Raw genomic sequence first — 12,465 nt, forward strand, 5'->3', positions numbered from 1 at the left:
CCTGCACGTCTCACTCCCCCACTCCCTTCTGGTTTTTACACAAAGGTCACCATCTCTGTGAGGCCTTCCCTGACCACGTTGTTAACACTGCAACCCCTCGCCGCCTCCTTCCCAGCCCCCTAGGCCTGTCCCTCCCAAGCCACTTCTTCACTGTTTTCTCCATCATGCTTTTCATCTTCCAACATTCTGTATGTTTAATTTACTTATTGTCAGTCCTCCCCATAAGAATATCAGGGCAGGATTTCTTTTTTGATCACTGAGTCCCTAATCCCCAGTGCCTAGAACAGTGCTTGGCAGACAATAACTCAATCAATGTTAATTCAACACAACAAAGTACCAGGTGGCTGGCGAAGTGAACTGGCCCTGCTGGGCTCAACCCTGCATGAGGACAGCTTGGGGAGAGGAAAGGAAAACCAACCCTTTGAATCACCCTCTCATGGGCCAGCCCCCAGCCAGGCCCCTTCACAGGCCATATTCTCAGAATGGTGATGATGCCAGCCTTAGTGATGATCCCAGGCTCTGTGCTCCACAGACCAGGTTCAAATCCTGACTGGGGACTGGGCGCTGTGGCTCACGCCTGTAATCCCAGTACTTTGGGAGGCTGAGGCAGGCAGATCACTTGAGGTCGGGAGTTTAAGATGAGCCTAGCCAACATGGTGAAACCCCGTCTCTACCAAAACTACAAAAATTAGCCAGGCATTGTGGCAGGCGCCTGTAATCCCAGCTAGGAGGGAGGCTGAGGCAGGAGAACCACTTGAACCAGGGAGGCGGAGGTTGCAGTGAGCCGAGATGTTACTACTGCACTCCAGCCTGGGCAACAAGAGTAAAACTCCATCTCAGAAAGAAAAAAAAAAAAAATCCAACTGCGCCACTCACTGGCCGTGTGACTAGGCAAGTTACCTTCATCATTTCTGAAATGGGGACCAAAATATGACTTGGCAACGATTACAGGATGAGTGGGCTTCTCCACCTCATAGAAAGGGTAACAGCCAAGTCACAGGGCCCTTGCATGTCCCCAGGCCAAGCACTGGGCCAGGCTCACTGTGGGGCAGGGGGAGGTTCATGTACCCAAATGCGCACAGCCCAGTTTCCATGCCCAGGGAGCCACAGACGTTGAGAGACAGCCACACAGATGCCCTCGTCCTGCCACAAGGCAGAACATGGCATGGCCCAGGAGAAGTCCCAAGGGCTGGGAGGACCTGGTGGTGGGCTTCATGGAGGTAGTATCTCAGCCAGGCTTCAAAGTTCAGGAAGATTCAGGCAGGGAGAGCAGCCCAGGCAGGTGTCAGATGAGCAGAGGAGCACAGCTAAGGGTAAATTGAAAGCCCACTGCCACTGCCTGAGGTAGAGAGGACGAGGCTGGGGGAATGGGAGGGTCAACACCTGGGAAGGCCTGGAGTGGAAAGGGGCATTGCCACTGACTCCCATGCAGGGAGGCTGCCCTTCCCCCACGGCACTGCCTTTGCCACTCAGGGTCCAACTCTCCAGCCCCTACCCCAGTGGTGACAGACTGGCAGGCCTCAAGGTCCAATCTGCACCTTGTTAAAGACACCCTGTCGTGGAGAGAGTGGGAAGAGCTGTTTCCCAAGCAGTGGCTCAGCCCCAGCCACACGTGCTCACCGAGCCGTGGCCAATCCATACCTCCACGCTCACTCTACCATCCTGGCCTCCACTTCACGGGGTGGGGCCCTGGGCCCAGAGAGGTCATCCGAGTTGCCAGGGTCACCTGGCTGACCAGAGCTTTGGTTTTCAACCAAACTACAGTGCCCTGTGCAGCCTGTACTCCATCCTGGGAAAGCCTCTCTGAGTTCCCGGGACAGCCTGGGCCCACCGTCCACCCTGGCCTCCATACCCAGGCACCGTCATCCTGCGTGGTCCAGTCTCTGAGACCCTCACCACCTCTCCTCTACACCCACTCCTTGTCTCCTCCCACTAAAGATGGAGCTGTGGCCCCCCAATCCATACCCCAATCCCCTCTCTCAGCTTCCCCATTCCCTTCTCCACCCACCACCCCAAATCCCCAGCCCTGACCCCTTCTTAAGCATTTTTCTTGTCAAACATGGAGATCCAAACCCATCCCTGGAGGCCACAGAGCCCCTCCTTCCTGTCTGCTCCTCTCTCCTCCACTGCCCCTGCCCCCCGTCGGCCTCAGCCCTCTCTGTGTCAACTCCCACAACCCTGCTCCCGCATCCCCAGAGGCTCCCACAGCCTCCAGGGCACAGCTGAAGCTCCCCTGTGCTCCCAACCCTCCACCCCTGGACTTACCCTTCCCAACCTCATTTCTGACCCCATCTAAGGTAGCCAGATCCAACCCGTGCTGCCTCTGAGCTTCTGCCCTTGAGGCTACCCTGCGTAGTTAGTACACCCACACCCTAAGCCCCAGGGGCCTGCCCAGGCTCCTCACTGTGGCTGAGTACAGTCACCTGCACTTGGACACAGAGGTCCAATAGGTGGTTCTGGAAGGAAGGAATCCCAACTCCCAAGCTCAAGTGGCACCTCCTCCAGTAAGGCTGCCTGGATTGCTCCCAGTGGGAGCAACCATCCTTTCTCTAGTAGAGCTGTCTCAGGAACCTGCGTGCATACCAAGGGTTTGCTCTTGAGCTCCTGGGCTCAGCAGCCAGGTCCCTTCAGTCTGAGGCCACACGCTGCCAGTTTTGGTGCTCCACTCCGGGGGACATTCCTCTGATGGTCAGCTGTGGGCAGGGCTGAGCACTGGGGTGGCCCATCTGTGGGGCCCTACTCTGGTCATTCAGGGGCAGGTAAGGTGACGCCAGCACAGATGGCAGGCGGCCCTGGAAAGAGGCAGGCAGGAAATCTGACCCTCCCAATGGGCAAGCGGGGACCTGAAAGGTGGTATCCACCTGAGCTGGGAGACAAATGAGGAGAGTGGCGGGGGCCCAGGCCAGGGATACATGTGAGCAGAAGGCCACCAGCATCTATGACAAAAGTGTTTAATGTTCCATAATGTGCAGCTTCTGAGTGAAAAAGGCCCGTTAATCACCCACGGGCCGTACATTCTCATGACAGAGCAGCCGCCCTCCCCGGCCCCACAAGAGGGAGACATAGGCAGGGAGTGGGCCCTGTGAGGCACGGTCCTGCGTGTGCCCACCAGGAACGCACGCGTGTTAGGGCGTTCATTTACACAGGAGAGAACCACAGACACCCATGTGAGGAGACACGAGGGGCACCGTGGGCCAGGGAAGCCCCCAGTCCATGCATGGCTGAATCCATGAGGAACCTGAGCTGGATGGCAGGAGTCATGCGGTAACAGGCTCGGCGCTCCTGGGAGCAGAACAGGCCCAGGTCCTCGGGAGATCTCGTGCCCAGGGCAGCGGGACAGACCTGAGCCTGCCCGTGAGAACTTGAGTGTGCAAACCTGTGCACAGGTGTGAGAACAGACTCCAGGGTGAGTGTTTAAGGAGAAGACACAGACACACATGTGAGACCCACTAGTGGGAATGTGGAGACCCCAGGACATGTGGGGAGGCCCAGAGCAGCAAGTAGAGGGGAATGGGCGCTCTGTCCCGGGGCTCCTGCAGGCTCGGCAGGGCCAGAGACAGTCTTGGGGGTGAGATGCCAGAGCCAAGGGCCCTGTGTCTGAGAGTCCAAGGGTCTAGGAAGGCTCAGGGTGGGAGGGCCCAGCTGCACCGCAGACACCAGGGTCCCCCCTGACTTGGGAAGAAGCTGCAGGTATCAGATGAACCTCAGGCCTCACTGCTGCCGGGGCAGCCTCTGCTGCTGCCGCGCTCCACCCACACGAGGCGGGCCTGCTCCTGCAGGATGCGGCCACGCACCACCTTGGCCAGCTCCTCTGCGTGGCCCCACTCATGGGCGGGCACCTGCACCCAGGAGCAGGGCAGCCCCCAGAGCACCTGCTCTGAGCCACGGCACTGCCTCAGCAGCTCTGAGTCCCGCCAGCCTGGCCGGCCCAGCAGACCCCTGCCGAGAGAGGAGTGGGCGGTGGTCAAAGTGGGGGACCAAGACGGACACAGAGACAAGGAGACAGGGACGGACAAAGGGGGAAGAGTCAGAGAGAGAAGACGGACAACTCAAGAGAGACAGATGGCAGATGGAGACAGAGAGAGAGAGGTGGGGGGAAGGGAGAGAGGGGGGTAGGGGAGGAGGGGGGGAGGAAGGGAGGAGCGAGGGGGAGGGGGGAAGGGAAAGAGGGGTAGGGGAGGAGACGGGGAGGGGGAAAGGGGGGAGGGAGAGAGACGGGGGAGAGAGGGGGGAGGGAGAGAGGGATAGGGAAGAAAGACCGGGAAGGGAGAGAGATGGGGGAGAGAGAAAGGGGAGGGAGAGGGAGGGAGAGAGGGGAAGGGAGGGGGAAGGAGGAGGAGGGAGAGAGAGGGGTAGGGGAGAATGAGATGGGGGAGGGAGAGAGGGGTAGGGGAGAATGAGATGGGGGAGGGAGAGAGGGGTAGGGGAGAAGGAGAGAGGGAAGAGGGAGGGGAGAGGGAGGGGGAGGGAGGGTGGGGAGGGAGAGAGGTGGGGAGGGAGACAGAGGGGTAGGGGAGAAGGAGGGGGAGGGTGGAGGGAGGGAGAGAGGCAGGGAGGGAGAGAGTGGGGGAGGGAGAGAGAGAGGGGAGGGAGAGAGACATCCTCAAGGCACAAGCTCTGGGGTCTGAGTGCCCTGCCCGCTGCCCCACCCGCCCACCTGCCTCACCTGACTTCCCGGACATTCTTCTCAGTCACCTCCACATGGATGACGATGGGGTAGATCTCGTTCTGCACCAGCTCCCGCACACCCCGAGCGCCCAGCTCCAGCAGGCAGTGCTTCTGCTTGGAGGATCGAGGCTACACTGTACTCTCGGGCCAGAGACATCAGCCTCCCACGCTGTGCTCCCAGAAGGGTCCCCTATCACCGCCTTCCCAGATGCAAGTCCTGCCTCCCCACCCAGAGGGACCCTGGCAACGAGGAAGGAGCCCAACAGGACAGACAAGAAGCCTGGGCTCATGGAGCAACCTGGAGATACAGACCTCCCCCTCAGGACCCAACCTCCCCACCCAGAGGATGAAGCCGACCCAAACCCACCCACCACCCTCCACCCGCCAGCCAACCGCCAGCTCCCAGGAGAGTGGCAAATTCAGCGACAAGGACGTGTAGGTGAGCTGTGTCAGCCAGACACCTCAAGGGGGGCCCACATGCAGTCAACTGCCCCCACACACCCAGGCCACAGGTGAGGAAACTGAGGGCCACAGGAGGGAAAGGACTTGCCCAGGGCCGCCCTGCCAGTGAGCAGCAAGAGCACGGCCCGCACTCAGACGCCGGCGCTCAAGCCCAGCACAGCAGCTCCCACTCTGGGCCACCTCTCTGAGCACCCCAGACCAGCCCTCAGCACCCACCTTCCCAACAGACTCCTGGATGGCCCGGATCCTGCTGCCCAGCCCAGGGGTGGCAGGCTGAACCTTGGGGGCTCCAGGCGCTGAGGATGGGCACAGTTCCTCCCCGGAGAGGCTCTCTGCACAGGGAGTGGAGAGGGAGAGATGAAGGGTCCGTGGGCCCAGCTGCCCAGAGGGCCCCCCAGCCCTCCCCTCCACGGCACACGGTCTCACCCGCTGGGCACACTTGGAAGTCCAGCCTGGAGCTGGGCAGGTCTAGCAAGTTGCGGATGAGCCGGGGCGCCAGGCACTCAGGCAACAGCACCACGGGCCGCAGGGCAGACACCAGCAGCGGCCGCACCAAACTGTAGGGTCTGAGGCTCCGCTCTGGCTCTGTGGCAGGGGAGGGGGGCAGAAGAGATAAGGGCACAGGCAGGCAGCATACCAGCTCCTTGATACCCCAAAACCCACACCGCCACCCATCCCTTCCTAAGTCCTGCTGCTGCTCCTCCTACACACACACACACACACACATACACTCTCCCTTAGTAGGACCCACGGTGGCAGTAGGCTCCTCCCTGATTGTCTGCCTCATCCCTGCCCCCTACAGGTCATTCTCCACCCAGCAGCCACAGAGGCTTTAAAAAGCAAATCAGATCATGTTAACTCCCTTGCTTTCAACACACCAGTGACTTCCCAGATTCTCAGGAATAAAAACCACAGCCCCCACGCAGGTGATGCAGTCTTGCCTGAGAGCCTGGGGAGGCTGCCAGCCACTGACCGCACACCACCACCTCCACTCTCCCTTCAGCTGCCTCCAACCACAGGGCCTTTGCATGACCTGAGGCTGCCCAAAGCCCCACCCCCGCGCCACTCAGTCCAGTTAACCCTTGCCCTCCCTTCAGAGCCTAGGTCACACCTTCCCTGGTCCCCAGACAGCAGGGCCCCTGGCATGTGCCCCATGGCCCCCGGTTCTCCTCCACCGTACACCTCACACTCTCTAATTGTGTTCACAGGTGGGATTATCTGACCCCCTACCCCCGAGTTAGACGGCAAGCTCCATGAGGGCAGGGACAGTCACATCCCCAATGCCTGACGGAGCTGGTGCTCAATACTCACCTGCTGTACCCAAGACCCTCCAAACACACCACACACAGCCATGCCTCTGTGCCTTCTGCCTGGAACGAACTCCTCTTTATCTCTGAAGGCCCCAGCGGAAACTCCCTCTCTTCCAGGAAGTCTTCCCTGACTACCCACTCCTCTTGCCCAGATTTGCCACTCCCTCATCTGAGCTCCCACAGCCCCTTCTCCCTGTCTGGCCTGAGACCTCACCCTACTGCCTCCGGGAACCCCCCTGGGTCCTCACAGCACCTACCACTACACACACTCTGCCAGACAAGAACAAGCCCATGTTTGTCTGAACCCACAGTCGCAGTCACGCCTACATGCACCTCCCCGCAGGGTCTCCCTCAACCTTGGCGATCACCATGGCAGCAGGGTGGTCTTGTCTCTCAGGTCACCAGCATGACCCCCACCCCTGTTGGAACCCTCACAACAGGCCCTTCCAGGCCAAAGAGGCCACCCAAGCTAAAGGACACCCAGCTGCACACATCCCTGGACACCGGGAGCAACACGGATACAGCTTTGCCCCCGCGCACTCACCTGCACAGGGCTCCAGCAGCAGCTGCTCTGGGGAGTCCCCTGTGGGCGCCCCCATGGGCTTGGGCCTCACCAACCGCAGTTGGTCCAGGGCTCTCTTCTTCAGCTGGGAGGGTGCAGGAAGAGAGGAGCATCTGAGAGCTCAGCCCCGCCCGCTCAGGGAGAGAGGAGGAAACGGGACCCCTGGCAGAGTGGACCCCACAGCCACTGTGGTCCAGGCTTGCCGGAAGAGCCTGGGTCAGCAAAGATGTCCTCCTCAACCAGGCCCTCTCCTGCCCCTCCCTGGCCCAGCGCAGTCCCCCAGGCAGATGAGAGCAGCCATCCCTGTGGCCCCAGGAAACCAGCCCGTCTGAGCCCGGTGGAGGAGCCTTAGGTCTAACCCCTAAGTTACAGATGGGGAGACTGAGGCCCAGAGACCAAGAGGAACCAAATGTCACATACGAGGCAAACTTTAGGGTCTCTTCCAATGAATTAGCAATGTGACCTTGGTAGGAACATTAATGAAACCAATAACAACATCTGACAGGTCTCCAATGCCTATGACATGACACTCACTCACTAAGCCCTTGAGGGGCAATAACTCACGGAGGCCATCTCCCGCCATGCACACAGCCTGAGAGGCAGTGCAACCCCCGCATTTTACAGATAGGGAAACAGCCTCAAGGAAGGTTCAGGTGATTGTCCAGTCACACAAGTGATAGTGGCAGAGCTGGGGTCGAATGCAGGCTGCCTGGCTGGGGCCCTGCTCTTCCTTTATCTGATGGCTCTGAGCCTCACTTGCCCTTGTGCACAGCAGGGCTGGCCATGTAGCCCAGCCACCATCCAGGCGTTGGAAAAGGGTACGTGACTGCTGTTTTTTGTTTTTTGGGTTTTTCTGAGACGGAATCTCGCCCTGTCACCCAGGCTGGAGTGCAGTGGCGCGATCTCAGCTCACTGCAAGCTCCGCCTCCCAGGTTCACACTATTCTCCCGCCTCAGCCTCCCAAGTAGCTGGGACTACAGGTGCCCACCACCACGTCAGGCTAATTTTGTTTTTGTATTTTTAGTAGAGACGGGGTTTCACCGTGTTAGCCAGGATGGTCTCGATCTCCTACCTTGTGATCCGCCCGCCTCAGCCTCCCAAAGTGCTGGGATTATAGGCCTGAGCCACCGCGCCTGGCCTATCAAATGTGCTAGGGGTACTCCTGAGTATTAGGCACACTTTACCTCATTTCATCTCTAAACTACCCCGGATGGTGAGCTCTGCTGTTCTGTTTGCTGGGCACATAGTAGATGACCAATTAAATCACCAGGGAAGGAGGGAGGGAGTGTCTTCCTAGGTTGCCAGAGAACAGAGCCTGCTAGCTCCCTTTTGGGCTCCACCCTTGGGGCCCCCCCACCCACTTCCCGCCCAGCTGTGCTCACATTACTGCGGGGGCCTCGGTGCCGACTGGAGGGCAGGCATTTCTCCTGAACTTCTAGGAGCTGCTGGGCTCTGTGGGACGGAGTGACATCATGTGTGTAGGAAGAAGGAAAGCACCGCATCTCTTCTCCTTGAATCCCCCGCCCTGTCCCAGAGGATGGTGAGGGACTGCAGGAGGAGGGAGAGCACCCCCATCTGGGCCCTGGCTCCCAGGAGGACCCCATCCCCAGCTCCTGGCTCTGCATCACCTCTGATAATTGGGCACGGTGCCCCGGTCCAGGTCCCGCAGAGTGAGGGGGTCAACCCGGGTGCAGAACCATTCCTGCCTCCGCTTGTAAGCCGGGTCCACCAGCCGAAGGATCTCTTGGGCTTTCACACAAAGGGCATGAGGATCTGCCCTCTCAGGCAGGGTGAGGTTGGCACGAATGTAGAAGGGCTCAGCACTTGGCCCCTTTGCCCAGGCTTCTAGGGCCTCGTGGAAGGACTGGCAGGCTGGGCATGGATGGGGCAAGGGGCAACAAGGAGGACGAGAGGAGGATGGTGAGGTCCAGGATCGGCCTCGGTGGGGCCATAGTCATGGCCCTCTCGAGGCCTGAGCTCCCAGGACTTCACCTTCCCCTTCTTAGAATGAGAGACTTAGGTCCAGAGGGAGCAGGGACTTGCCCAAGGCCAGTGCCTTCTAGGAGAAGAGCCAGGACTCAAACCCAGGTCTCTGGACTCCTAATGCAGTGCTCCTTTTCTGTAAGCTGCTTACAGAGGGAGACAGAAAGGGCACAAGGACAGACAGAAAGAGGTGTCAGCAGCGGGGAAGCCAGGAGAAGGGCAACTGGGGCAAGGCTGGTCCCTTCTCAGGTCCTTGATCCCCCTGCCCCCATGCACCATGGGTTAGAGGACCCCTCTAGGGCCATCAGCTCCAACTCCCAAGCCAGACTTACCCTTCGAGTCCATCAGGAAGGGGAGGGTGGATCCCTGGTTCCAGAGCAAGGTTCTCTGCTGGGCCTCGGCTTCCAGGCACGCCCCCTCCAGACCAGCAGCTTCCACCCTTTGCTGGGAGAAAACCCAGGCAGGGAGGGAAAGAAGTGAGACTCTGAGAGCAGAGCAGCCCAGGGACTGGAGGAAGACCGGGTGTGGGGGTGATCATGCCTCACAACTCAGATAGCGCCCCCTCAGAAACTGCCATGCCCAGCCCAGTCAGACCCGCCCTCATCCACAGGACTCCCCAACCCACCCAGCTCATCCGACTTGAAGTGCAGGGATGTAACTGCTGTCAGTTGGCTCCACCTCCCAGTCCCCGCCCAATCAGACTTCAATTAACCCTGGTTGAGCGGGCAACCGCAGCTAATCACAGCCCGCTTCTGCTTTGGCCAATCCCCAGAAGCTCCGCCCAGTGATCCTGATCCACCAACTAGGCGGTGTCCAGCCCGGGCCAAAGCACTGACCCCGCCCCCCAGCTCAGGAGGCGGGGCCTCACCTCTCTTGGTTCCATCCTGGCGGACCCAGGCCCAGACAGCACCCTGCGCACCACAGCCCCAGACCATCTGTCCCCATAAAACGACAGTCCATCTGGTCCCTTGTCCTGCGGCTCTGGGCCCCCTGGGGGGCTCCGGCCAGACACCCGAATAGCTAGAGACCTGAGAAGGGAGAAAGGAGATGAGAATTAGAGTCCAGTCAGTACTTGGATTCAGTTCAGCATTCTTGGAAAACCACAGTGATTCCATTTCCCAAGTATGCCATGACTGCCACCCCCAGGCCTCTCCATCTTCTGTGCCCTCTGCCTGGAATGCCCTTCCTTGCCTTCTCCACCTGGGAAATGTTGACCATCCTTCAAAGCTCAAATCACAAGCGGCCTCTCCCCTGAACCTGGGCACACGGTGCAGTGGAGCCTGCCACAGGAGCACTCCAACTTTGCCTTGCCACGGCCCTTTCGTTTCCTCCATCACAACGAATGCCTCCAGGACCAAACTTCTATACTGTTACGCTCTGTATCCCTGGCACCAAACCCAGTGTCTGGCACATAGCAGATGACTAATAAAAGCTTGTTATACAGCCGGGCACGGTGGCTTACGCCTGTAATCTCAGCACTTTGGGAGGCGAAGGCAGGTGGATCACGAGGTCAGGAGTTCGAGACCAGCCTGGCCAACATAGTGAAACCCCCATCTCTACTAAAAATACAAAAAAATTAGGGAGGCGTGGTGGCAGGTGCCTGTAATTCCAGCTACTCGGGAGGCTGAGGCAGAAGAATTGCTTGAACCCAGGAGGCAGAGGTTGCAGTGAGCCGAGACCGTGCCACTGCAGTCCAGCCTGGGCAACAAGAGTGATACTCTGTCTCAAAAAAAAAACGCTTGTTATGCTCACAGTCTGAGGAGGGAGGTCGCCATTAGCACGTGGCACAGATCTGAAGGTGGTTACAACCAGCCATAGAAGCAGAGAGAAGCTTCCCACGGAAGAAGTACCTGGGCTACACACTGGTGAAGAATAGACGCACTTTGGTGACAGGTGGAGGAAACGGAGTTCCAGGCTGAAGGAATATATCAAAGCAAAGGTGTAGAGGACAGAACACACAATGTGTGGAAGAATTTAATAACAACAGCAGCGAACACTTCCTGGGTGCTTTCCATGCACCAGACACCATGCTGAGCTCCTTGTCCTAATTCTCATTTTACATCCTGGGAAGCAGCTCCCAGGAAAGGCAAGCTGGAGCCACCCTTTGGAGGGCGTGGAACAGAGGTGTCTGGTTTTCCTCCCATGGGCAGGGGGACCACTGACAGTTAAGACATCACCAAAATCCCCTTCATGGTAGGGTTCTGCCTGTCCCTGGATGAGAAAAGGTGAGGCCTTGTGGCCAGGCTCAGAGACAAATGGACCCAAAGTCCCCTGCCAGACACCTTGGCCTGGAGGAGGTGGGGAGACTAAGGTCAGCAGGTGTGCTGGCTGGAGAGGCAGCAGGGCAAAGCATCTACATCCACCCAGGAGCTGCAGCCCAGACACAGCTGCACTGCCCCCTGCTGCCAGCCTGGGGAGGGCGAGGCTGCAAGGACCTTCACCCAATCAGCACCGTTGGGGAGCAGCCCTGCCCCCTCAGGTAAGACACAGAACCAGGCCGAGGGGCTGGGCAGATGCAGGCGTGGGAGGCATCAGTCAGTGCTCATGTCCTGGCTGCATCGAGGTGGCATGGAAAGGTGGCAGGCCTGAGACCCGGCCTGGCTATGCCGGCCCTGGGTGTGTGGCTGGAGCACACGGTCCGCTCCAAACCCCAGGGCAAACTGTACCCTAGCCTGGGCAAATGAGCCGGTTGCTGAGCATCAGTTACCGCATGCATAACACGAGGCTGACAGTGGCACCCCCTGCCCTCTGTGGGTGTGGGTGGGGGGGCACATGAATAAAAGATAATGCAGGGAGAAGGGGAAACCAGAGAGCTCTGGGGCCTCCAAACTGCAGGCCTGGCCCTTAGTGGGTGGTGACATTCACTGGGTTGTGACTGGCACAGCTAGATAATGCGATGGAATAGAAAGTACAAGGCTATCCCCCACCCCAGGAAAATCCAATTATTATCTCATGACCTTTTTGTTGCAGGCGTGTGTACCAGGTTTCTCTCACTGTGGGTTGTGGTCAGATGGTCTGAGAAGCACAGCACGCAGGGCGCCAGCAGGAACTCTGGGGTCAAATGGCCAGGCCGCTCAGCCGCTGAGCCTCAGCTCCACCTACCTCCCTGGCTACTCGCTGAGTTTAGACATGGGCAGCTCTCAGAATAGGGCCCAGGAGACACTAAGTGCTCTGTCAAAACTAGACATTGACTGGCACCAGATGTAATTCATAACAAATCACCTCTCTCGCCTCAGTTTCCTCACCTGTTTCAAACCCACAGACAACTGACCATCACGGCCTCCCCAGACCAGAGCCCAGTGAGCAGCCGGCACCCAGGCTCTTCCGCCAACCCCACCCACCCCACCCACCTCTACTCGCTCCCTCCCCCCCACCCCTCCCCTCTGCAATGCAAGTATCAAGGCTGATCCCAGCCTTGACCACAGGTTTTTCAGGCTCTTCTTGACAACTCCTACAGATCCCTGAAGACCCAGCTCAGGC

The 12,465-nt window shown here is 59.0% G+C and overlaps 1 protein-coding gene across 1 annotated transcript in view; it reads right to left on the reverse strand.

Moving 5' to 3' along the window:
- Positions 1-2,935: 2,935 nt before the first annotated feature.
- Positions 2,936-12,465, reverse strand: part of LOC105464486 (caspase recruitment domain family member 10) — a 30,000-nt gene continuing 20,470 nt past the window's right edge. The window contains exons 13-21 of the mRNA XM_011712444.2: positions 9,854-10,013; positions 9,318-9,429; positions 8,631-8,874; positions 8,385-8,454; positions 6,985-7,087; positions 5,557-5,715; positions 5,347-5,462; positions 4,667-4,779; positions 2,936-3,939 (exon numbers count right to left, since the gene is read on the reverse strand). Of these exons, the coding sequence (XP_011710746.2) occupies positions 3,705-3,939; positions 4,667-4,779; positions 5,347-5,462; positions 5,557-5,715; positions 6,985-7,087; positions 8,385-8,454; positions 8,631-8,874; positions 9,318-9,429; positions 9,854-10,013 (1,312 nt within the window). The 3' untranslated portion in view covers positions 2,936-3,704. The remainder of the gene's footprint in view (positions 3,940-4,666; positions 4,780-5,346; positions 5,463-5,556; positions 5,716-6,984; positions 7,088-8,384; positions 8,455-8,630; positions 8,875-9,317; positions 9,430-9,853; positions 10,014-12,465) is intronic.

Source organism: Macaca nemestrina, chromosome 15 (genome assembly GCF_043159975.1).
Source record: "Macaca nemestrina isolate mMacNem1 chromosome 15, mMacNem.hap1, whole genome shotgun sequence".
Classification (NCBI taxonomy): domain Eukaryota; kingdom Metazoa; phylum Chordata; class Mammalia; order Primates; family Cercopithecidae; genus Macaca; species Macaca nemestrina.